Here is a 26,367-nt window from a genome sequence, read left to right on the forward strand (position 1 = left end):
TGAATGGAACAGATAAAGATAAAATAACACTCACATCCTTGACAAGGTTACGGCTCCAGACCGTTTCCGCACATCTGAAAGTGTTGAGCCACTGACAGCAGGGGCGTGGCCAAAGGGGTGGCCAGTGGTGGCATTGGCCCCGCTTGTAATATGATTGTCCACCCAAGGTGCTACCCCAAAATCCAAATCAATGATTGGCTATTTATTGGCCTTATCAGAGGCGGTACTTAAGTTGAAATTAAGTATTTATACTTATATATATTGATAGTTTTCTTTACATGTACATGTAGTATTTTGTTTTTGTTAGTACCTTCAGTTGTCAAATAATAATTTGAACACTTTGCTCTTTCCATAAAAAGCTGCAAAGCTAGTGCACACTGTCTAACTTGCAATGGACTTACTTGCCAAAATATGGGTTTTTTTTTAGCAATTTATACAGTGTACAAGAGTTTGCATACAGTTTTCTAAGTTCTTTAAATTGAGAATTTGCACATCTTTGATTTCGAGTCCTTAAAGAATCAAGCTAAGAATTGGTTTATTCAACCTATTACCTTTCAGCCAGTTCTAGTTGTTGTAGTTTACCGCCCTCCTGGCCCATATTCTGAGTTTCTATCTGAATTTGCAGAATTTTTATCAGATTTAGTCCTTAGCAGTGATAGAATAATTGTTGTAGGTGACTTCAATATCCATGTGGATGTTGATAATGATAGCTTTAGCACAGCTTTCATGTCACTATTAGACTCTATTGGTTTCACCCAGGGTGTAAACGAACCTACTCATTGTTTCAACCACACCCTGGATCTTGTTTTAGCTTATGGCATTGAAATCCATAACCTTACAGTTTTCCTAGAAAATCCTCTTCTATCAGACCATTTTCTTATTACATTCGACTTTGTCCTGCCAGAATTACCTCTGCTTGGAAGAGGTATGCTCTCTAGAAGTTTGTCTGATAGTGCTGTGGCTAGATTTACGGAAGCTATTTCAGCTGTTTTTGATTCAGTACCGTGTTTCAACCCAGTTGGAAACTCTTATGATAGCTTTAGTCCCTCTCAGCTAGATCAGTTTGCTGATGGTGCAGTGGATTCGCTGAGAGTTACTCTGGATTCGATTGCTCCCCTGAAACAGAAGGTTGTCAAGCGGCGGAGAGTGGCTCCATGGTCCATAGTCATAGAAGATATATGAAGGCTCTACGTCACGCTCGATGTAGAGCTCTAATCGAGGAAAACAAAGGCAATCCTAGATACCTTTTCAGCACTGTAGCCAGGCTGACAGAGCGTCATGGCTCCATTGAGCCTTGTATTCCTCTAGCCCTCAGCAGTAATGATTTCCTGAGCTTTTTCAACAACAAAATTCTAGACATCAGAGACAAAATTGGTAACCTCCTGCCCTTACCTGGTGCAGATACGTCTGTTATTATATTAGATTAGATATTCCATTTTTTCTGCGTCAAAACCGTCAACCTGTCTTTTAGACCCAATCCCAACCAAGCTGTTTAAGGAAGTCTTTCCCTTAGTTAGCAACTCTATATTAGATATGATCAATTCGTCTTTACTGGCAGGCTATGTACCACAGGCACTTAAAGTAGCGGTAATCAAACCTCTACTTAAAAAGCCTACTCTGGATTCAGGAACTCTAGCTAACTTATATCCAACCTTCCTTTTATCTCGAAGATCCTGGAGAAGGATCCTGGTAGCTAAACAGCTGTGTGACTTTCTCCATGACAACAGTTTATTTGAGGAGTTTCAGTCAGGATTTAGAGTCCACCATAGCACTGAGACTGCACTAGTTAAAGTTACAAACGATATACTTCTAGCTTCAGAAAGGGGACTTCTCTCTGTGCTCGTCTTGTTAGATCTTAGTGCTGCTTTTGACACCATTGACCATCGGATCCTGTTGTACAGACTGGAGCATTTGCTTGGAATTACAGGGACTGCTTTAAGTTGGTTTGAATCCTACTTATCAGACCGATCTCAGTTTGTGCATGTTAATGATGAGTCCTCTATGCACACTAAAGTTTGCCATGGAATCCTCAGACCAATTCTCTTTACATTATATATGCTTCCTCTGGGAAATATTCTGAGGAAACACTCCATACAGTTTCATGGTTATGCAGATGAAAACTCAGTTTTTACACTCTGTGTAAGGGCATCTCCGCTGTGCTCAGGCACCTCTCCAGCTACCAGACCAACTTCCATATTTGATCCGCACTGAGACTTGAACCAGCAACCTTCTGGTTCTCAACCCAAGTCCCTACAGACTGAGCCACTGCCACCTGCATGATGACTCAGTTCAGTATGCACAAACAGCACAGAAATGCTGTTTTATCTGCAGCGCAGTTAGAGCTACATTTAACCCTTTTTACCCTTTTGCTGGTGTGAATTAGACGTTGTCTTTTTGATTCATTGCACAGGTTTGACTGACGTAAAAGCCACACAATCCTTTTGAGAATCAGGCCCTGACAGAAAAAACCAGCACAGAGGAACTTTAACAGAAGTAACCTCTTTCACATTCAAGAAAATTATTTGAGTCTTTGATTATATGAATATGTAATTCAGTGCAGCTCTAAGCCCTTTGATAAACCTTCACCCTGTCCAGAATGGGCCTCACCTCTCACTAAATCCATCAGCCTTCACCCCCGCAACCTTCAACTGCACATGTTGGTCAAGATAATGGAAGAATAAAGAGGAACCCGGTTTTAAGTTGCAATGTATATCTCCGTTATACAGTCATAATTGAGCACAGTTTAAGGAAAGTGGCAAACACAAGATCACAGTGTGTGAAAGTAAACGATGTCAAATGCTTTAGTTAGTGTGGCTAACGTTATTAGTACCAACGTCCATACACCTGTGCTGGTAGCGTGTTTCTCCAGTTGATAGACCAGTTTAACATGACAGCCGACATACAACTTTATCTTGTTGGATACAGACAATTATAATTACTTATAATTTAATAATAATAGAATTTATAAAAGAACAAATATTCAGCTTCCATCAGAATGTTTCATCCCAATTATATTTTTAAGCTCAAATGCAACTAAAGCTTTATTTAATCAGCAAACAGAGTATTTTCAAGTTATTAAAGGATATTTAGCTCACATTGTTTTTCAGCTGCATTAAATCATGTTTCACAACAAGTTCAATATCTACTAATTTCTTGCAAAAAAACATTTTCATGTTCTAATGCATTTGGTCTTTGTGCATGATGTATCGGTTACTCAGATAGATTCATTGCACTTTTTTTCATGTTTTCAATGTTTTTATATTTTAGATTGGCTCACAGGTGCATTGAGTGAGGAGGCTGGTTGCCAGTTATTGTAAATGGTAAATATTTATTTTCTAGTCTTCTGACTACTCAATCATTCACACCCTCGCCGCCTCTCAACCGGACGGTCGAGGCTTCGATCCCCAGCTGGGTAACATGTCCGATGTGTCCTTGGGCAAGACACTTAACCCTGAATTGGTCCCGCTGCTTCGGTGGAGGTGTATGAATGGGATTAGTTACTTCTGATGATACTACATAGTGATCATCACTACCATCAGTGTGTGAAAGGGTATGAATGGGTGGGTGTGACATGTGGTGTAAAAGCGCTTTGAGTAATCTGAAGACTAGAAAAACACTATATAAGTCCATTTACCATTCAAACTTAGCAGTGGGAGCAATTACCGATTATATTTCAGGGGCTTCATTACAGCTCATCATGTAACCATCATCATCCATCAATAGAAAGTATAACCAACTTATAATTCTAGGGCGACAACGTTTAATTCATAAGTCCACTATTTGTGCATATGATGAAAACACATACCGAGTTGTAGGCATGCACTTACACACACACACACACACCTGGCAGCAGACGAACCCTCCAGTATATGCGCAGACAGTGCTCCTCTTTGCGGAGGCCGCGGTGACACTTGCAGGCCAGCAGGGCGGGATATCGGCCAAGAAGGGCGTCCTGTCTCTCCAGACATTCTGCAGCCACCTGCTCGCTCAGGGGAGACATGGCAGCGTCGGACGCACACAGCTCCAAACCCCGGTACAACGCCTCGCACCGGGGGTCCACAGAGCACACCCGGTGGGCTTCCACACAGTCAGTGGGGGGCAGTGGGTAGGGGAAGATGGGCGAGGAGGAGGGCGACACACCTGAGAGGGGACAGAAGAGTCATCACTGTAGGTTGAAACCTTTCAAATGCTGTTTTTCACACATGAAACATAAAACCCTGAAAATGACAAAAGAATTTCAGAACACACCCTGAAATCTTCTCCTCAGTAGCTTATTCACACATGTCCCCCACAGCGTGCAGTTTTCCCTGTGAGGCAGGGGGAAGGGCATGACGCAAAAAAGACACTGTGGAAATCAAAGATGGCGGGCGAAGCGGCAGAGTCCGACACTGTGCTTACATTGATTGTCTTTATATCAAGGCAGTGTGCAGTTTGACATATTCACACGTACATCATGAGACTCTGTTCACCATCACAGGAAATGTTCTTTTAAATGTAATGAAAGTTAATTAAGCTCATAAACTTAACTGTTGATATAAACACAGCTCTGTAGATTAGTCAGACTGTTTGATAAGCAGAAGAAATGTATCATTTTTAAATTAATAAAATTAATTCATAATCAATATTTTGTTACAGATGATTTATTTGATGAGTAAATAGCTGTGTAATAAGCGGAGGAACCACTTGTCGTTCATCCTTCTGTGCTTCAGTTAAGTTCACTGTGTGTGTGTGTGTGTGTGTGTGTGTGTGAGCAGTGAAGGCCTAAATGCATCAATACATTTTAGTTGACTCTTTTAACTATATCTCTCATTATCTTGAGATAACAACACTGTTCTCACATAAGTTAAGCAGAAGCTACCATGGTGATACCCCAGGAAGAAGTGAGCCCCATTGTTGTACAAAAATCTCCAAGTTCACCCTGAAGTTACCTCAGCAAAAGAGAATCATGTTTCATAGTAAACCCCCCCCCCCCCACAGGGTCAGAGACGTGACACCGACAGACTGTTGACGAGAATCTTTCTGGTTTTAAACAGTCTGAGGAGTTCTCGTGTCCTTTACAGGAGATTCTCTTGAATCTGTCTGCAGGTGTGAATGACTCTCTGGCCTTGATTAAATTTATCACAGACCATGTTTGGATTGTGTGGAACCCAAACTTTCTCCGAGAGGAACTGTTGTTTTCTCAAGTGTGTCTGCTTCGATTTGCAATAACGAAAGAAGAGGCTCCCCCCCCCGCTAAAAATCCAATAGCTCATACGCACACAGGGGAGGAGCAGAGGAGCTGTGTGAGGACAGCACAAATGTCATACAGGGAGGAGAGATGGAGGAACGGAAAGATAGATGGAAATAAAGGAGTGGTGGTAGAGCGGGCGAGAGAGAGGCAGAGAAAGAGAGAGAGAGTACCAATGTGAACCTTGATGGGTTGGACACGCGCTCAGTGTGGGGCCCAATCAGCATGCACTGCTGAAAATGATGTTCTTAGAATCACACGCACACAGACGCACACAATCGCAGAAAACAACACACACACTTGTGCGCATGGCTGCACTGAGAAGGACCCTTTTATGTGTGTGTCCTGCTGGGAGGGAGACTGGGAAGCACAGAACCCATCATTACTACCAGAACACAATACTGCACAACCACAGGGGAGGGGGCGAAGGGGGCAAAGCAATCTGTCTTACACACACACACACACACACACACACACACACACACACACACACACACACACACACACACACACACACACACACAGACGTGCACACACACATATTGGTGTCAGAATAAAGTGGCTGAGAGAGCATAAACAGCTTAACATTCAGCGCCGGATCAGTAGACGGTATGTAAATTGAATACTGAGAGTGCTGATGAAAGACTAACCACATACATAAAACATCCACCGACTCTGTGGAGACATCACACCTGATCCAGACCTGACCCACACCTGACCCACACCTGATCCAGACCTGATCCACACCTGATCCACACCTGATCCAGACCTCCTCTCTGACCAGAGAGTCTGAGGTCAAACTTTGACAATCAGACTCATCAGTCTACTGCTCAATGGAGTCCAAATGTTAGCAGCTGCCTGTGGAGTCATGACGTGCTGCGGTCACACACACAGTATCTGCAAGTACACACACACACACACACACACACACACACACACACACACACACACACACACACACACACACACACACACGCACACACAAACACACTCACACACACATCATGCAGAGGCTTTGTCCGAGGTATTCTTCCCTCAGTTTTGTCCGAGATGATCAGAAAGCATCTTGGGAGCTTATTTTGAGGTTGTTCTTTTTGTTCCATGTCAATCATCTGATGGCGTTACAGCCCCCGGGAGTGGCGGTTAACTTGAATGTCTTTTAGTTGGGGTGACAGTAATTTAAGATTATTACCGGGACGGCTACTTTGATGTTTCTTCCCTCCATTTTTATTTCTGAAACGATATCTTCAAAACAAACACAGATATTTAAAACATGTTGACAGCATGTGGACCAACAACATGAATGTTTTGAATTGTGTTGGATTTTTTTTTTTTTTTAATGATCAAATACAGGATCAGAGTGGATTTAGAACAACAAAACTTCACAGACATGTTTTGAGGAGCTCTGAGACTTATTTACACTGGTTGAAGAGGAGGAGGATATGTCACCTTTAAATAAAATAAAACAACATTAAGAGTTAAAAATAATAATAACATTTCTAATTATACAAGCTTTGTGTAACTGGAGTCATGATTAAAAACTGTCCAGTTGTGCAGGAGACTGCAGGATGATTTTTAGTGGATTAACTTTCCTACACTTTAAAAAAACCTCAAACAATCCAGCCCCCAGTTTGTGTATTTTAATCCGTACTCTATGAATAAAGATTACTCTGATGCCAGTGCAGAATACAAGAAACTTCAATACTTCATCTGTTCTGTAAGGCTTTACCTGGATCAGAAGTGGCTTCACTGACTACAACAACTCAAAACTTATAGAGTATTTTTTCTAATGTCTGGTAAAATAAATCTTATTTCACTTTATACAAGCCACATAGACCTGACAAGTCCAGGTGACGTTTTGTTTCAAGATATAGAAAGTACAAAAAATAAGGCCTGAACTGTTTGGAATGAGTACAAATATCTTCCAGTCAAAAGGGCCACTTAATACAGAAATATCAAATGATTACACTTTATATGTATTTCAGTGTGCAATGTAGTAAATGTCATATCAGCACATTGAGTTTAGCATTCTTAAGCATTATAAATAAAGTTGAAGATTTTATTTTTTTTGCTCCATCTCAGTGCTGGTAATAAGAGGGAATATAACAAACACGTAGCACCAAGCACACCGAGCACACCGAGCCAGAACAAACTATTTCCCCACAATCCACTGTGACAGGACCCCCAGCCGAGCCAGAGGAAGCCCCCCGTTAAATGAATAAGGTTCCCAGTGTTTTGGATGTCTTGTTATTGGAGCGGTGAGCCCCTTGAGGTGTTCCCACAGGAAGTCCAAGTCACAGTGTGTGTTTGTTTCCAAGCCGGAGGGCCGGCTGACTGCAGCCGGAGCCAGGCAGGGAAGAGAACTTGTTTTAGCTACCCCTAACTTTGGCAGTAAGCCTTTTCTCTGTCCTGACTCCAAAGTGGTCCGTCACAGGAAGAAAGCCCCCCCCCCCCCCCCTCACTTACTTATCTTCACTAAAGAACAGAGAGAACACGTCAACAAATAAAAGAACGTGCCTCTCGGTCAGTAGAATTTCTGTTTGTCATCAGCAGACAGCAGCAGGGGCGATTAGACTTTTGTTTCCACGCTGAGTCTGCAGGTGGACAGCAGCTCCCTCCATCACTGCTGCAGGAGTTTATCTTTGTTTTCTCATTGAAAACAACCAACATCCAGAGTGCCATCTGCTGCACTAAGAGCACACACAGAACAATCCTGAGAGCTCCTTCAGTCTGAGAGCATTTATGTTCAACACTCGTTCCATGCAATAAACTCAGGTAACCATTTTAGGGCCTGATTCAGTAACAGTGGATTACTGCTGCCATTAGCTAAAAACAGTGCATGATGAACTCCCTCTATCTGCTCAAGGTCTGATTCACAAAGCATGACATTCAGACTCCAACAAAGAGAGTGTTGGTGCTCTATGCAGTTTGCTCTTGTTTAGTTAGTGAACGTGGAGATAGGTTAGCTGCACTCTCACTCTGATGGAGCTGCACTCTCACTCTGATGGAGCTGTACTCTCACACTGATGGAGCTGTACTCTCACACTGATGGAGCTGCACTCTCACTATGATGGAGCTGTACTCTCACTCTCACTCTGATGGAGCTGCACTCTCACACTGATGGAGCTGCACTCTCACTATGATGGAGCTGTACTCTCACTCTCACACTGATGGTGCTGCACTCTCACTATGATGGAGCGTGCGTGCGTGCGTGCGTGCGTGCGTGCGTGCGTGCGTGCGTGCGTGCGTGCGTGCGTGCGTGCGTGCGTGCGTGCGTGCGTGCGTGCGTGCTTGTGTCCTGTCTCTCTGGAGGGCGTAGCTTGTGCAATAAAGCACCTGGCTGGCTCAAACACCTGTTGCTCATCAACTCATCAGCTTCAGTATGAGAACCCTGGTTTCTCTGCTGGATCATTCAGTGGTAGTGTTATCTGCTGTTTCATACAATTTAGTCGTCAGAGTTTATTTCCATGTGTTTTTCCCAGTGTTCCATCTTTTATCGGGTACAGCCCTGGATTGACAAACAAAATGCGTAAAAAGCCTTTAACATACAGAGATGATAAGCATTGTTTATTCAGTGATTGTAGCGTCCTCTCTGGGTCATTGTGTATTCTCAAATAAAAAACAATTATACAAAACACCCCCAGGCGCCTTCATAACTCTCTTGGCACACTGATATATTGTGTGTGAGGGACAGATGAGCAGACAAATAAACTGATAAACAAATCAATCACGACCCCCCCCAAGCCGCCAGCAATGAATACAGAGGTCAGTACAACATCACCTGAGGCTGCTCCACCTATCACAGGTAGCAGCTCATCAGCTCGTAATGGTGCACCTCAGCAGTCATTAATCTGTTCCACAGGCCAACTGAGGAGGGCATATAATTACCATAAGCAAACAGCATCAGCCATGACAGTGTATTTTACATTGTCTGCCACAGGGTTGGATTTAATCTCAGAGCTGCTGGATTATTGTACAAAACCACAGCTAATCCACCGATGGATTCTTCTTCTGTTATTACAACCCTACAGTGTCACTAACCTGCATACTATAAAGTTTGTTCTCAGCTTCATCCTGCTCTCTGAACTAATATCCTCCTCTTCTTCTATTCGGCCCACAGAGACTCAGAGCGAGCTGTGGTGAGGAAACAGGACAGAAGGTGAAACTATTCCCACCACTGTGAGGAGAAGTGATGCGTTTCACAATGTCAAGTTTGTTTGGAACAAAGAGAAGAAGAAATAGAAGAAGCGTATGCAGCGGTCACAAACGACTGTTTACTAATATGGACGGCGTGTCTCCTTCTTCTGTACATTGAAGTGAAGCCAAAATCCCCCCTGCAGTGGGTGATGACATAATTTTAAACTTGGACATGCACAGAAGGAAGCATGGTGGTGGAACTCCAAAATTAACTCCACGCCCCTTCCAATAACCGAAACACACATAAAATGTACCAATGAAAGATCAAAGGTCCCTCAGGCAGGTTTAGTCGAAATCAAAACAGATTCTTGTGTCAGTTTGAAGCAGAGACTCACGGTCATGGAACGTTTTTTGACTCTTGTGTGAGTTCTCGTTACATTTCCTCTCACAGTTCCTCCTTTACTCTGATGATCCAGTGCATCCAGCGCTGCAGGAACCGCATGTTGTTGACAGAGCTATCAATCATGACGTAACATTTACATTACATAACTGGGATACTTAGCTCGAGTATCCTGGTTTCTATCAGGTTTTTGAATTGACATCATAACCTGATTTTCAGAAACAGAGATAATCTCTTATCCTGCTGAAGAACCCCCGAGAGAAAACTGGATACAGTGGCATGTATGCGCCTTACTCTGGTTTCTGACAGCTGCCGACTACCCGCACAGGTGCCACCTCAGCCAAATTTCCTAACAGCAAAACAAACATGGCGGCAACAACAAGACCACCTTCTTTCTGGAGCGAGGAAGAATCTGAGTTTTGTCTTTCAGTAATTAAGAATGAAATATAGTAAGTTAATAAATATGTTTATTATAGAGGGGGAAACCTTGAAATGCTGACCTGAAGTCTGTGGTGAACGGGCTACAAGACGCCGTTTTCCAGACTCTGACAGTGGAGCGAGTTAGGTCAGGTTGGAAAGTACTGAAAAAACAACACATGACCATCAGAACAAAAGAAGCTGCTCTGATGAAGCAACTTTCAAATTTTACTAAATCTACAGAAGATGACAAGATCAAAAACTGGGAGGATTTATCATGTATACAGGGATATGGATAACTAGGTCTCTCTGTGTGCGTGTAATAAATATGATCCATACCAGGATAACACTCATATCCAGGATACTCAAGTCAATGTGAACGCAGGCTTTGGGAATTGAACACCGCCTGAAAGGCTCTAACTGGGATGCCACACATTAGGCATGCAGCAGCTTTCACTGGCGCCCTGAGAAGAGTCCGTCATGGCCGAAGTGTGAAGTGTGAGGGGCTCAAACAGACTGAAGACAGAATGAGTGCTTACAGTCAGAGAATAAGGACTTCTGAGGGTCGCTGCATGGACTCTGACTTCTTATTCTGTGCTTCTTTAGCAAGAGCTTAAGTTGAGAGCCAATTATTGGAGTCTGAGTGACCTTTTAACAGAGCAAGAAACTTCATCATTTTGGTAAAATTAGCTCTGCAGCACCCGGGTAGGTCAACCAATCTAATGATAAAAATAAAATGTGGGAGCAGGAGCGTGTGGAGAAGTGTTCAGAAAATCAAAAAATATGAGCCGAGCTTTGGTTCCCCTCTCTGCAGCTTCATGCCAACACCCCGCTGCTCTTCTCTCTCCTGTATTCACCAGAAGCTTTGGTACAGAAGTCAGCGTGTCACCTGCACATTTCTAATCACATTTCACAGACACTCAGAGACTCTGAATCACTGAGCCTCTCCATTCTCATCCCCCTCTCCTCCTTGTTTATGAGAAACCAAGCTAATAGAGGGGCTATAATTAGTGTAATTGTGATCAAAGAGCACAATAATGGATAATGTCTGAATGGTTGCAAAGGTCTCAGACTGAATGAATGCCTCCAATTTTTTCCTTCTATTTTGCAAAAGCACTCCTGCGGTGTGATTGTGTATTAAAGCAGCCGCTGGCTCCGGTCCTTGTGCTCCAGTGAAGTCTGTTTTTTTTTTACTCAAGAAGAGGAGTGTGTGAGGCCTGCAGGGTGACACAGAGTTATACTCGTTTACTGGAAGCACAACGTGATGCCAGTCAATGTGAGCTGAGTCTGAACAAAGGCAGCCGCAGTGCAACATGGGAAAGTTAAGAGAGGGTCAGATTAACAGTAGGCGGTGTTTCAGATACACCCTGTGTGTCAGCGCTTGTTCCATGGAAGTAAATTAATAGAAGACTGTGAAGGTTTGGAGAGGCTGATTCCTCTCTCTCTCTTTCTCAACCCCAACACAGTCTCAGAAAATGGCGGTTCAACATGAGTCTGGTTCAGCTCGAGGTTTCTGCCTCTTAAGTTCAGTCAGACCTCATCACTCCCCACAGTTTTATTTGACATGCAGAAACTTGAGGAGTGATTGGATAATATTGTAACTCCCCCAGTCTGAGCCTACAGGTGGATGCTGGGGTGGAGGTGGGACTGAGAGTGCAGTAATGGTGCGGGTCGGAGGAGGAGACCGGAAATCTTGCAGCTTACATAGACGGCTAATTGGAAAGAGGTGACGTCGGGTGATTGTGGATAATGACGCGTGTCAGGTGTGAAATCAGTGCAGCTCCAGTTGACTGCATGAACTAGCTTACAAAGGAAAAATAAATTACCACACTGAAAATAACTTTAATTGTATTGTGAGCGACAGACGCCTGCTCATGTTTGCCTTGCAGCTCTAACTTTGCAGAGTGTTTCTTAGTGCTCATGATGGATTCATATCAGATCTTTGTAGATAATACAACAATGAGTTAGGTCTTTTAATTTCACTCAACACAGATAAAAATCTCTCTCTCTCTCTCTCTCTTGCAAAGCATGCTGGGATACTTATAAATGCAGACCAGGCAGTTTCCGGGAGCTGTCAAATAGCTGAAAATAAAAAAATAAAAACTGCTGTTTGATAGCAGCAGCGTGAATTGAACAGAACAACACAGAGAACATGACTGCAACTTTACTGACTTTGTGACTTATTTTGTTTTTTTTGTGTTCAGATACAGGACTCTAACACCCCTGGATTTCTAGCAAGACGGTGCTTGAGCTCATGCATGAGCAGCTGTACTGTGCTGAAGCTCCAACCCTGCCAGGGCCAAGGAAGTGTACCGAGCTTGAAAAAAGTATGGAGCACTCTACACGAGTCAAACAAACTGGACTTTGGGGGTCAAACCAAGCGGCAACCTCCAGTCTTGGAAAATGAAGCCAATGAGGAAGTGCAAAATCCTGCAGTTATTGTCAGCACTGGCACACACTGTACAGAGGGTGAATTTATTTTAAACAGCTCCTTGTTGATTTTATGAACGATACATGTTATCCATAGTGAGGAGCGTAGCTGACATGATTGGTGGGCTCGATGTAACAGTTCGTCAAGAGGTTTAAAAACTCGCCTCAGCTCCAGCCTGTCGTTAGGTTGACTGAAAGTTAGGCTGAGACAGGATTTCCAACATGGAGACTGCTGCTGATGATCTTCCAGAGCCCCCTGTAGGAACAGGTGGGTGACGTCACAATTAATATTTACAGTCTGAGAGTCAAACATGTGTGAATGCACCCTTATATACCAGTATGATTTATATTCCAGGTTTTATGATAGCTTTCGCTCTGTCTGTCCATCCTGTTCGTTTTTAATTTAGTGAACCAAACTGTTTTTTTATCTAGTTTTGCTGGTTTTTGAACCCCTTGAGGTGGGTTCCTTTTTGTTGTTACTTTTCTGTGCCAAAACCCAAGAAAATAAAATGAAGCCGCTATTGTTATAAGCACATTGTTATTTATTCTATCATACGTTTATTTGTTAATATGAATAAAAATGATTAATGTTTTAATAATTTTCAGCACCCCTGTCAGTCACAGACGCTTAGAATCTGCCTAACTTGTCCCCCCCTTTACGGCGCCCCTGCTCACAAGCAAAAAAGCCAAAGAAACCTAACAACCTTTTCAGAGTGAGATGCAGTTTTGAATGCAAACGGACTAATTTTTCACCCCGGCTGAGCAGGCGTGTGAATGCCACAGGAAACATTCAGCAACACTTACTATGAGGGTGCATGAGTGAGGATGTTTATGCCCTTCAACCGGAGAGTGACACCTTCAGATACTTTTCTGCTGTTGTGTTCTTCTCCTTTCAAAATGTGGAAGCAAAATATAACCAATTGGAAACAGGTATTAATCTAGCTGTAATTCTATCTTTCTCATATCAAAGGCAGGGTTGATCATTTTTTAAAATTAGCATGATTTTGAAAGTAGCATTCCCTCAGTGCTCCGTCTGCACCCACCCCATCCCCTCTGTGCTCCCTCTAAAGCCACTCCCCCTCTCTTACATACAGAGCGCCGTCCCTCCAGTCGTGAACCTCAGCTCATCTCTTGCATTCTGTAGAAACTATGTCGTCTCATGTCTCATTCAGCACTCAGTAAACACTAAACTTTATCATAATACATAAAAAAGAGGTAGAGGGAGCAGGGAGACAGGGAGGCGTCCGATTGGTTCATCAGATTGGTACCTCGTGGCAGACATTGGTTCAAAGTTTTTACAGGTTTACAACTGATACAGATGATGGATTTTCTTTGTTCCTTTTTCAGAGAACATGAGTTATTAATGTCTGTCAGGACCTAAAGACAATTTCTTAAAAAGTGTACCTGGAGAAAATTACCAAACCTGCCTTTAATGACATGCAATTGACTGTGATAAATTAACCACGAATCCTGTAATTGTTAAATTGTCAATTCACCACATCATCACATCACTTCCCCAGCAAAAATAATTTTATGAAAACGCAGGAAGTCTCATCACAGACAAACAAATCAAGCTTTTACTTTGAAAAGCAAAGTGGAGCCAGGGGCAGGGGTATACCGGGGCAACATTTCTGACGGGGACACAGTGCTTGTTGGTTTTTGATACCTTGAAACGTGAGCGTCAGTTTCATTCAGTTTACCGTTCACCAAAACTCTGAGCACATTCAAGCAAATCACTGACTCAGGAAGATTTCAGATGAAGGCTGACTGAAATCCTCTGCTGGTTTTCAGGAGTGCATGTGTGAAAACAGCTCTAGACTTATTTTCTTGTACACAGGTCGAGTCACTGGTGAGTAAATGTCTGCTGAGCGTCTTTAATTCAGTGAGTTTCAAATATTTCTGATTTGAAGAACATGTCGGCTGAGCTGCTCCTGCCAACATGGAGGGCAGTCTGTCAGGAAATCTGACAGGGGACAGATCTGCAGCCAGCTCCTGACACATCTGTCATCATGAGAGCAGATGGGCATGAGGTCGACCGCCGCTGACCCGGGATCAGCCCGCACTATGACCACAGAGAGCAGCGCTACCTTCAGGGACCGACGACTCGTGTCTGAGTTTGAGTAAGGACACACACACACACACACACACACACACACACACACACACACACACACACACACACACACACTTACACTCAGAGCTCTCAATCTAATGCCTGTTTACACACTTAACATACACACACACACACACACACAGAAGCAGAAGCCAACACACCATCTGCCGCTCCTGTGTTTGAGTTCCAAATCCCAGTTATCAACAAAACACACAGAAGACCTCCAAACTAGCCCCTTGGATAAACCATTCCCTTTGAGAAGAACGCTAACACACACACACACACACACACACACACACACACACACACACACACACACACACACACACACACACACACACACACACACACCTCTGCACCCGGATAAGATGGAACCAGGAGGACGGAGGCCAGGTGAGCTGCTCATTTTTTATTAAATGTGACAGAAGAAGGAAGATGGGTTTCCTCACTTCTTTCTCTGACTTCATTCACCTCACATACTTATTTTACCCACTCACACACACACACACACACACACACACACACACACACACACACACACACACACACACACACACACACACACACAAACAGACACTCTCTCTCTATTTCCTTTTTGAAGCAGTCTTTTTTTCTCATCATAGCAGGTTGATGCTCCTTTCTCCGGCCTCATTGCTCTTCATAGACGTCGTTGTCTGTCATCAGAGATCAATACAGGTAAGACTCTCTCTCGACCTACTAAAGTCGCCTGTTGTTCAAGCCCGGTGCTCTGGAATCATCACTAAAAGGTGTGTTAGTCTGCAGTCTGCAGCCAGTGAGTGTTCTATGAGTGTGTGAAGATGAGTTTGTCCTAATGGGTTAGTTCACTGACTCAGCTGACCTGATCTCCTGTGGCAGATCGCTCCACAGCCTCAGGCTCCGACTGCAAAGTAGAGTCAACCTGATAAATCAGTCGCCCGACATGATCAGCTGATGTTGATCTGATAGAGATTGATTGATAGTATCCCTGTTGGCTGATATGTTTTGTTACGTTTTCCTGTTTGAAAACCTAATTTGCCGAAATTATAATACATATGTTTTAATGTCTATTAACAGATTCTTCCCTTTTCAGCTACTTTGCAGCAGCGAGCAGCAGCAGCATCAGCAGCGAGCAGCAGCAGCATCAGCAGCGAACATCAGCAGCAGCATCAGCAGCGAACATCAGCAGCGAACATCAGCAGCGAGCATCAGCAGCGAACATCAGCAGCAGCAGCGAGCAACAGCAGCGAGCAGCAGCAGCAGCATCGAGCAGCAGCAGCGAGCAGCAGCAGCGAGCAGCAGCAGCGAGCAGCAGCAGCAGCATCGAGCAGCAGCAGCGAGCAGCAGCAGCGAGCAGCAGCAGCGAGCAGCAGCAAGCAGCAGCAAGCATCAGCAGCGAGCATCAGCAGCGAGCAGCAGCAGCAGCAGCGAGCAGCAGCAGCGAGCAGCAGCAGCAGCAGCGAGCAGCAGCAGCAAGCAGCAGCGAGCAGCAGCATCGAGCAGCAGCAAACAGCAGTGGGCAGCAGCAGCGAGCAGGTTATAAGTCAAACAGTGAGAGCATGGACCACGTTACAGCGCTGTACATTTCATACGACACAACATAACCTGTCTCCTCTTACATAAAATAGTGTGGTTCTCGCTCGAGCACTCGTCATGTTGACACCTTCATCTTGTTTTCTTCTCGTCATTCGACACAAACTGTGGTCAGAGTGTGAATGTCAGAGTGAATCGATCCCCAGTCACGTTGTCCAGGTGTGCTAGTCTGACTTTGAAAAAATCAACTTGATTTCAGGCAGACTAACATGGTAACATCGTTTATCATGTACAAAGTCAAACCAACACAACAAGATCATAATGTTGCATGTGTACGCCTCAAACAGCCCCAAAACAGGCCCAAGCGCTCTGAGCATGCTCCAGAGTTCACACACCAGACTTTGACCAGAACGTCAAACAGCATGAATGTGTAGAAGGAAACTAGAAAGAAAACATGATGGAGGCATCAACAAGATGAGTGCTAGAACAAAAACACACCAATTCTGGACTGATGATGGAGACAAATTTCATACTGTCTCAACCGTCTGTTGATTGCTAGGTATGTGACATAATAGGTAAAAGAAGAGAAGGTCCTATAGTCAAGTGTAATATAATATTAATGAGTCAGACATACAATAAATCTGTCCCTCGATGTTCGTACACTAGGACAAAGACAAAGTCAGATTCAATGTCCTAATCAAGCTGTAGCTGCAGCTCGACTGAACTGTGTAAACATCCTGAGTGCTCTTAAGGATCCTCTCACTCTGATAGAGAAGAGATTTTAAAGATCTCTGAGGAGAAGTGAAAAGGGAGAGACTGTTTGTTAAGGGGTTATGATCGAGTAGAGAAGGTAAATATTCCCTCTGGGCTGCTTCAATCCCAAAGTATCCGTATCAGTGTGGATCCTCAAAAACCAACCAGTGGCTTCAGGGTAAGATGAGCCCTGTCACGCACCCTCCCATCCCTGAAAATACACACAAACACGCACACCTGCCTGCGCACCGATAAGACGTCAGCCACCGCCGCTCCAAATGTGTTTGCACATCGGTGTCGGTTGACTGCACTTCCTCATTGAACGACTCGAACAATTTATTCTGACGCGCCGCTGAATCCGAGAGGGAATTTAGATTGAGATGAAAAAAAAGAGGAAAATCAGACACGACCTGAAAGCCTGCAGGGGGGGAGAGAGAGAGAGGAGGGGGTGAACCTGAGACAGAGAGACGGGGAGATATATACGAGCCTGTCACTCAACATTACAGTGTCACTACAAGCTGGACAATCATTAACATGGCTAATGAACAGAGAGCTGCAGCACAGAGCGCGCTCAGGGAAAAACCTCTGTGGGGGAATTTCATTAAGTCCTGCTGCAGCACCGAGAGCAGCACTGACTCCAGATCAGAGAGGATTAAACACAACGGGGAACTTCTGTTGCTGTCATGTTTTCAAAAGTACAATAAAAGGACAAATAACCAGCTCTTTTTTTTATATATATATATTGTAATATCTTCTTATACTCTATTATTTAAGTTGTTGCTAGTTCTGCTTTATTTCCTTGTTAATTGTTTAGCACCAATACACCAAGACAAATTCCTTGTATGTGTAAATGTACTTAGCAATAAACCCCGATTCTGATGGTCAGTCTGACTGCACAGACAAAAGAAATCACAGCTCAGTGATGGTGGTCTCATGGGGGGGCTCTATTTTTTTAAATTCCTGGACACATCTGTAGAGAAAGAGAAAGTGTTCCTCTTTTAAGAATACAACAGATTTCCATCATCTCTCTACTGCAGTCAGTCAATCAATCAATCAATCATTATTTGTAAAGCACCATATCATAACAGATCTCCAGATGCTTTACAAAAAGCAGGTACCTTACTCATTGTTATGTCACTTTGTCATTTTATTGAGCCCGGTCACCTCCAGTCCAGCTCAGCAGAGCTCAGATACAGCCTCAGAAACCCACTCCTCATCACATCCTGCATTCTTCTACCACCAGGGTCTAGACTCCATAGGGGGAATTTTACATTACATGAAGTCTTCATGACAAAGTCTAATCACCAAAAGACTTTGCACATTTATAATTTCCCAAACTGTTATTAAAATCACTCTTAATTAAGTATCTTATGATTGAAATACAATTTGTGATTTCTTCTTCCTGTTTGATCTGCTTCAAGGGATGAGCGAACACAAATGCACGTTTTATTTGTTCCCTAATATTATATATATATATTTCCTGAAGGCAGGGGATGTCGACTCCTTTATGCTGTTTGTCTGTGGATATTTCATCGGTTAAACATTCAAAGTTTTGATTTCATTTGAAACACTATTTTGTAAAACAACCTTCATTGATGTGTTAATTTTTTACTCTTTGATTATTTAAAGTTTTGGATGTTTACACCTCTGAAAGTGCTTTTTTTTGTTTGTTTGAATTATTCACCTGTCAAACATCAAAGTATGAAATGCATTCATGCACGGCCTGCTCTGACCTCAGCTTCAGCGACGAGGAAGTGTGGACAACAGCAACACAAGGAATACAAAGAAGAAACCCTTCCTGCATATTATCCCAGAGGCTCTTTTGAGAAGCATCTAGAGTTAACACTTCTTGTGAATTGGAGCTATACAATAATGAGTGATTGAAATGTTGTGATCATTAAATATGACTTCCTCATTACATGTACTATGCAGGTTTAGTCTTTTCTGCTGCTGCTCCTCTTGTCTGAGTGAAACACACTTCAGTCTTCCTCTGAGTCTACATGAAACACACTTCAGTCTTCCTCTGAGTCTACATGAAACACACTTCAGTCTTCCTCTGAGTCTACATGAAACACACTTCAGTCTTCCTCTGAGTCTACATGAAACACACTTCAGTCTTCCTCTGAGTCACCATGAAACACACTTCAGTCTTCCTCTGAGTCTACATGAAACACACTTCAGTCTTCCACTGACCCGGGTCAGTTGTAACAGCAGCCGTTGAAAAGCATGAAAAGAAGATTTAAAAAGCACACAAAAAGCTTAAGCAAAGGATCAAAACAGCTTCCCGTTTCTGCTCCTCTGAGCTGTCAAAGCACACATGCACATAAACAAAACTACAGCAAACAAAAGAATGAAGAATGAAGGCATCAAACAGTAGATGTACGCACATGAAACTCTAGATCCCTAAAAATGAAGACACTCGAACGTCTTGACCATACACTGTAAATATTAAAGGATGAAGCCTGAGTGATGTCAGCCATCTGTTCCTACAGGGGGCTCTGGATGCTCATCAGCAGCAGCCGCCATGTTGGAAATGCTGTCTCAGTCTAACTTTCAGTCAACCTAACGACAGGCTGAGAGCTGGAGCTGAGGCGGGTTTTAAACCTCTTGATGAACTGTTACATCACGCCCACCTGTCAATCATGTCAGCTACGCACATTACTATTAATAACACGTATTCAAAATAAAAACTGAGCGGTTTAAAAAAAATCACCTACCAAAAATCACCTACCAATCTAAATTGGCCGTATGAAGGTATTCTTTTATCCATCATGCATGTGAGGGGTGTGTCGAGGATTTCCAATTCAATAATATGAGGCGGGGGTAACAAAGGCTGCTTCTAAACGTAATACTGTGGATGGAGTCACACCAAATAGTGCAGACATAGCAGGAGGTCCTCAAGGTAACCTTTGAAAGTGACCCAGTCGTCATCTCTCAACCGGAAGGTCGAGAGTTTGATCCCCAGCTCCTGCAGCCACATGTCCTTGGGCAAGACACTTAACCCTGAATTGCTCCCGTCAGTGGTGTGTGAATGTGTATGAATGTGTATGAATAGGATTAGTGACTTCTGATGGTCTCACTACTCAGCAGTCTCTACCATCAGTGTGTGAATGTGTAGGTGTGACCTGTGGTGTAGAAGTGCTTTGAGTAGTCAGAAGACTAGAAAAGAACTATACAAGCTCAAGTCCATTTACCATTTACCATTGACCAAAGATCTCCTCCCAGTGGTTTAACCGTTTGATGGTCTGTTTCTTTTTTTATAGTTCTGTTCTGTTTTGTGAGTGTGCTCTTCATTGTTGAGGTTCTTCATTTTGGACTCTCTCTGGTGTGTTTTGTTTTTACTCTGTGTGCGTCCTGAAAGCCTGATTAAAGCTGTTGCAGCCTATAGCTTTGCTTTACAGCAACAAAGCTCTGCCGACATCACATAAAATTGATTCCCAGTCTGTGAATTCTCATTGCGTTATACGGCGTTGTGGAAGCATGAGGGAGCTCAGCATAGCAGGAGCTCCACATAAACACAGAGTCAGACATGCACACACACACACACACACACACACACACACACACACACACACACATACACTGGGCCCGTCACTCCCCTGTTACTGCCTCCATGGGAGAAACAGAGGTGGGATCATTTCCTCGCCCCATTACTCCTCTGCAACATTCAGACTCAAGACCAAACATCACAGCTTTTGAAAGTTGCGCCCTGAAACAGCGCTCTGAAAATAGAGGTAATGTGTAACATGCATGTAGGGGCGTGGACAGAGGGGTGGCCGAGGGTGTCATGCTGAAATCTGATTGGCCAACCCAGGTGCCACCTCAAAAGCCAATTGGCTATTTGCTTGCCAGAGGGGCCCTCACCAGATTCAATTTTATAATATTAACCCTTGCATGTCGTATCAGTAGCGTTAGCGTCCTGGAGAACACTCGTCTCCTCGTTCTGGCTGCGATTAGCATTTAGAGCTAACTTAATCTTTGTTAAGTTATTGTTGGGCTCAAATGCCTCAGACAGCTCTGTCTTTCTCTCCTCTTTTCTTTTTAAGCTTCCCAACTTTTGTGCAGGACTTGGCATGACAACCACAGTCCAGTATTTACGCAACAGTTCCGTTCAAAAGGGGTGTTTAAACTTTGAAACCAGCTACATTTTACTGAAGCAACAATCAATAAAAGATTTATTTTTGATTCTTCAATAAGTTGTGTTGAGTATTCAGGTGATTTAAAATCTGGTGATCATTGCTTCACTTTAGGATGGACCATGTTATTGATGACCTCCATGTGCCATCCCCCCCCCCTTCCCCCATGCAGCTGGGTCCCTCCCCCTTCTTGCCCCAGCTGGAATCCCACCAGTCAAAAAAAGAGTGGACACACCCCTGCATGTATGTGACTCTTCATGCGGTGTTAGAATTCACACACTGCTAAACATCAATCATAACAATCTCAGCTTCCATCTTCATCAACATCCTCATCATCATCATCATCATCATCATCCTCATCATCCTCATCCTCGTTATGCTTCAGTATATCATTGATTGGTGAGTCATTCCAGATCCAAGAAGGAGCAAGAAGGAGCAAGATGCTTGTGAGTGTGAGAAGATTATTTTCACTCTCGTCTGTTGACCCTGAGTATGCTGCCCCCCTGTGGCTGGTGAAGGTAGACCGTCAGCATGAGCCTGTTTCATTTAATCTAAAATTATGCCAGCTGTGGACTTTATTCTTTTAATAATCGAAAGTTAAAGCTTCCAGCTCTCCCCTCGCCATGCCGTACATTTCTCCATGACGTTCTTGTGTGCTTCAGGTGCGTTTCAACACGGAGGAGAGCATGCAGGCAGCAGGGTGTGTTTGAAACTGTTTCTCAAATAAAAACTCTTACATTTAGAAGAAAACTAACAGGACTCTAAGGTTGATCAGATTTCAGCTGAAATCTTTTTCATCGTCTTCTATTGCTTTTGTTCTTTCATTTATTTAATTGTGTTTTTTATATTAATTTCTCTTTTATTTTCATTCATTCTGCTTGACTTTGTTCTTGCCTTTTTGTGTGAACTTTCTCGACTTTACTGCCTTTCTTTTTTCTGCTTCTGAAGCTGTTAAATAAATAAAGTTGTTATGATTATTATGATGGACGATAGGCTCAGACATGACGTCACAAGAAGAGAAAATACTAACATAGTTGTAACATTTCTAAAGCAAATAAAAAACATCATCACAGTCTGCTTTCTAAAAAATGAGCAAGACTCAAAAAGGTCATAAAGTAAGAAGTTCAAAATAACGCTTTGAGAATTCAGAAATTGATTTTTTTTCTAACTTCAGAATTGTTTTTGTTCGATATGTTTTGTGTTAGTTTTGCCAAATTTCCTGAAAAGAACATTTCTGTTTTATTTAATTTATGACATAATATCAATACTTTATACAAATGATCCGGGTTTGATTTCCTTTTATAACCCTTCAGATTAGGTTGTATCTATATTACAGCATTTAAAAAATAACATCAGATCAGGCACTTTAAACTGGTTCTTCTGCAGAGTGCTGAGGGTTAAATATTACAATAATTAGATGACAGACATTTCTAATTTGGGCGTGTCCTCGTACTGCTCTGTTAGCGAGTCAGCTTTTCACCTTTTCAACAACATGGAGAGAAAATATCGACTTCTCATATCTCCAGTGATGTCAAAAAGAGAAATCAGAAGTCAATCGCTTGACGATTAAATCGCGTCCTGCTGTTTTAAAATCTTCAGGGCTGAGCAAAAGTTTCTCCCCAGGTGAGGAGAAAGGAGCCAGTGAAGCTTTCACTCTAACACTCCCTGCTGCTCGCTGACCCGTGTGCGTTTTATTAACCACTGTTTGCTTTCATCTTGTTTTTGTTGTGTTCGGCCATTTTCACTCGCCGTCAGGTCAGATCTGTCCTTGCACACCGAGCCGCACAAAGTGTGTGTGTTAATGTGTGTGTAAGGAGGGACAATTCGCCTCGACGACCTTGACTCCACTCTCGCTCCCTTGGTGCTCAAACTCCCCTTGAAGTCCCGCTCTTTGTTTCAGCATGCCCTCCTGTCAGCAGCACGGCTCCATGAACACACAAGATGGTTGTTTCAGGACTTCACTGTGCAGCGTGTTTGTGGCTCTGCTTCCTGACACTTTTCAAATGAGGAGTGCCCACACACACATTACCTCTGGACTCAACACGGAGTAAAGACGAAGGAATGAGCAGAAACAGCTCAGAATCAAACAGTCAGATCATTAAATACAGAGCCAGCATGAGAAAGCCACAATGACAACATCAAACTGTGTTTAAGCCGCTTCAACACTCGATGTGTGATTCTGTCAGGAGGAAATGTATCTTCCTCTTTACACATCATGTTTTCATCAAATCCAGACAAACTTTTTCATCCTGTTATCCTGCAAATGATCAGCTCCAACACAAAGCTATAGAGTTCTCCTCAAGACATGGAAACACATTCCCATCTCTGTCAGGGCGGGCAGACATCTTTAGAAAGCGATGAATCGATGAGAAAACAAAAAGACGTGTAAATAAACACCTTAGAGTCAAACTAAGAGATTCACACACAAAAACACAAGTTAAAGCATCAATGGAGGTTTGATGAAGAGGCATTCAAACTGTCAGCACACTGAGGAGAATCATCTGTAATTCTCTTCATTATTGTTAAGTACATAGAGATACATTAAAAAAAGAGAGAAGCTCTGAGGAAGTTAAAAAAAACACTGATTTAATACACAAGATAAAATGGAATTAAAACCTAGAGCTTAACCACTAAAATATGACTTACTCTTTGTTTTGAACGCTTACAGCTTATCCTAATAAAACAATTCTTCTGATACAACTCGTTTCATTATGAAGGTTCTGCTTTCATTTTAACTTTTTTTAATCTGAAAGCAGTCAGCTTGATGCTTTTTAAAACCTCTGAACTACAAAATGTGGAAGACTGACTTTTATACAAAAATGGTCTGAAATTATTTTTCATTATAGTAAAAAATTACAACAACAAAATAAATCACTGCAGGGAGTGAAAGGCTGAAAAGAGCCGTGCATGTTTGTGTTGACTTATTGTAAAGTTTCAGTTCAGGATTTGGAGCTCAAAGGGCGTAGCCTGCTGGTGTTAGCCTTTTACTGTCATGCTTTGGACTAAGAGCGCAGAACCAGAGCAAAGGAGACCAACAAAAATATACCTCGAGATTTAAAGTCACAGCCAATAGAGAACACGCAGTGCTGAAAAGTTTTGATGGAAAAAGAGACGAAACACTTCTTTTACATCTCCGTGCCTCCAAAGAGCGTGAAATGAACCAAACGAGCCCAGAAGAGAGCAGTGAAATAAGAAGACTAAAGGGGAAAAGACTCCAAACAGGAATATGGTCACAAAAAATAATAAAAAAAGAAGAGGAAGGAATAATATGTCTTTACTGCAACGATGAAGTGAGACTTTTCTCTCTCCAGCTTCATCCTCCAACTTGCGCGTCGGAGATCATCCACACAAAGACTGGATGTTCAAACAGCACATTTATCTCTTTTACTGCGATAATGTGGAGATCAGTGGACGTACCTGAGAAGAAGAGAAAGATCACAAACCCGGGGAGAATCATGGCTGAAGTGCACGGGACAACGGGGGTAAGACGGGGATGTGGGACGGGACTTGGTGCGTTCTCGGCTGGTCCAGCAGCACCGCTGTGCGCCCCGCAGACAGACACCCAGCCTGCCCCTCTACATGCACCGCACCGACACGATCCGTCCTCCAGTCAGTCCGTCAGGCCGAGAGACCTTTTTGTTCTCCCCCCTGCGACGCTTTAAAGTCCCTCAAGTTTCAAATCCCCAGATGGAAGAAAGGAGAAACCTCGGAGGAATGTGTCGGAGCAGAGTGCGCGCAGCCTCTGAGTGTGAGTGAGTGTGTGTGAGTGAGTGTGTGCCAAGACTCCAGATTCACACCGAGGGGATGTCAAGCGTCACCGGGCTGCAGCTCTGCCCGCGGACAGTCATCACGACGCGGCTGCGTTGCTGAAGAGATCCCGGTACATTGTGCGATCATGATGCTGACAGCCAGAGGAGGCTGGGGTTATTAACTGGTGATATCCCTCCCTCCTTCTCCCCCTCCTCCTCCTCTCTCCCCCCTCCTCTTTCTCCTCCTCAGGCCATCATCATCATCATTATCATCACCTTTAGGAACAACATACAAAAAGGTAGAATTATCTGAGCAGGCAGATGTTTCAATTATAGGTTTTAAGTGACTTTAGACATTACTGTGTTATCTTGACTTTTCAAATCTCCTGACTCTCTCTCTTTTATTAAAAAAAAAATATATATACTTTGTACAGCTGATACTCCCATTCAGGGGCGTCACAAGGATTTCTAAGCCCCCCATGAAAAGGTCTCACAATGGTCCCCTGCACCACAGCCTCAGCCAAACCCCAATTTATAGAGCTCAACAGAGACGCTCAGGTTCAGGAAGTAAATATACCCGTTCAAATCTGGGTTGACTTACTTTGCCTGCTGCCACTGTGACCCGACCTCCATAAAATGGATGGATGAAATCTCTTTTGGACATCTCTTCTGTAAAAGTACTCAAGCTTAAAAAACAAAAACTACATCTGAAGACAGAAGGGAAGGAGAAGAATGAGTCCATCAAAAAGGAGGCAAACTCTTGCACACTGTGTGCACAGAATGAATCAACGAGTTTAAGTTCTGAATCAGTAGTTTGAAGTCTTCATCACTACAACATGGTGTTCATTTAGTAAGTTAATGTCACATTTAGAGTCAGGGAGTGTTTCCAAATCTCAAACACCCTGACCTGAACATATCTTTTCAGTTACTAAAACAACAATCTGCAGAGTTTGTTGTTCCTTTCTGTAAATACATTTTGTTTAAACACTGATCTTATCCGATTTTATAAACCACTTAATCTTTATTTATTAAAGATTTGATCTAATCTGATGACTTTAATCTGATCAGATTTCTGTGGAACAGCTGAGCCCTGCACGAGGAAAGTCCTACATTTGACCTTTTGGCTTCCTTAGCCAATCACAGCACAGTGGGCGGGACAAGAGAAAACTCGATTGGACAAAAAGTGAGAAAATCACAAAAGGGTGAAAATATTGGATGACTTAGAAGCTGCAGACTTTAAAATTAGTTTCTCAGGAGTTGGTGGAGACCAAAAAAGAGAACAAAGAGGAATAGATATTCAACATACATCAACGTACAAACATAATTTCTTAATTAATTAACTTCTCTCTGTAGCTGCTGTGTGTATTAGTCACAGTTTCCTTAACGAGTAACTAAAGACCCCAGACCCCAGTCGGCTGAGACCCTCTGTATAAGGTTATTAGGTAGTGTTGTTGATCTAGGTGCTTATCTCCACA

At 43.0% G+C, this 26,367-nt stretch overlaps 1 protein-coding gene across 1 annotated transcript in view; it reads right to left on the minus strand.

The window, feature by feature from the left end:
- The window catches only part of gfra3 (GDNF family receptor alpha 3), a 45,666-nt gene extending 20,148 nt beyond the window's left edge, over positions 1 to 25,518 (minus strand). Inside the window, exons 1-2 of the mRNA XM_020656379.3 lie at positions 24,561 to 25,518; positions 3,844 to 4,140 (exon numbers count right to left, since the gene is read on the minus strand). Coding sequence (XP_020512035.1) covers positions 3,844 to 4,140; positions 24,561 to 24,600 — 337 coding nt within the window. The 5' untranslated portion in view covers positions 24,601 to 25,518. The remainder of the gene's footprint in view (positions 1 to 3,843; positions 4,141 to 24,560) is intronic.
- Between the last annotated feature and the right edge of the window lie 849 nt (positions 25,519 to 26,367).

Source organism: Labrus bergylta, chromosome 9, assembly GCF_963930695.1.
Source record: "Labrus bergylta chromosome 9, fLabBer1.1, whole genome shotgun sequence".
Classification (NCBI taxonomy): Eukaryota; Metazoa; Chordata; class Actinopteri; order Labriformes; family Labridae; genus Labrus; species Labrus bergylta.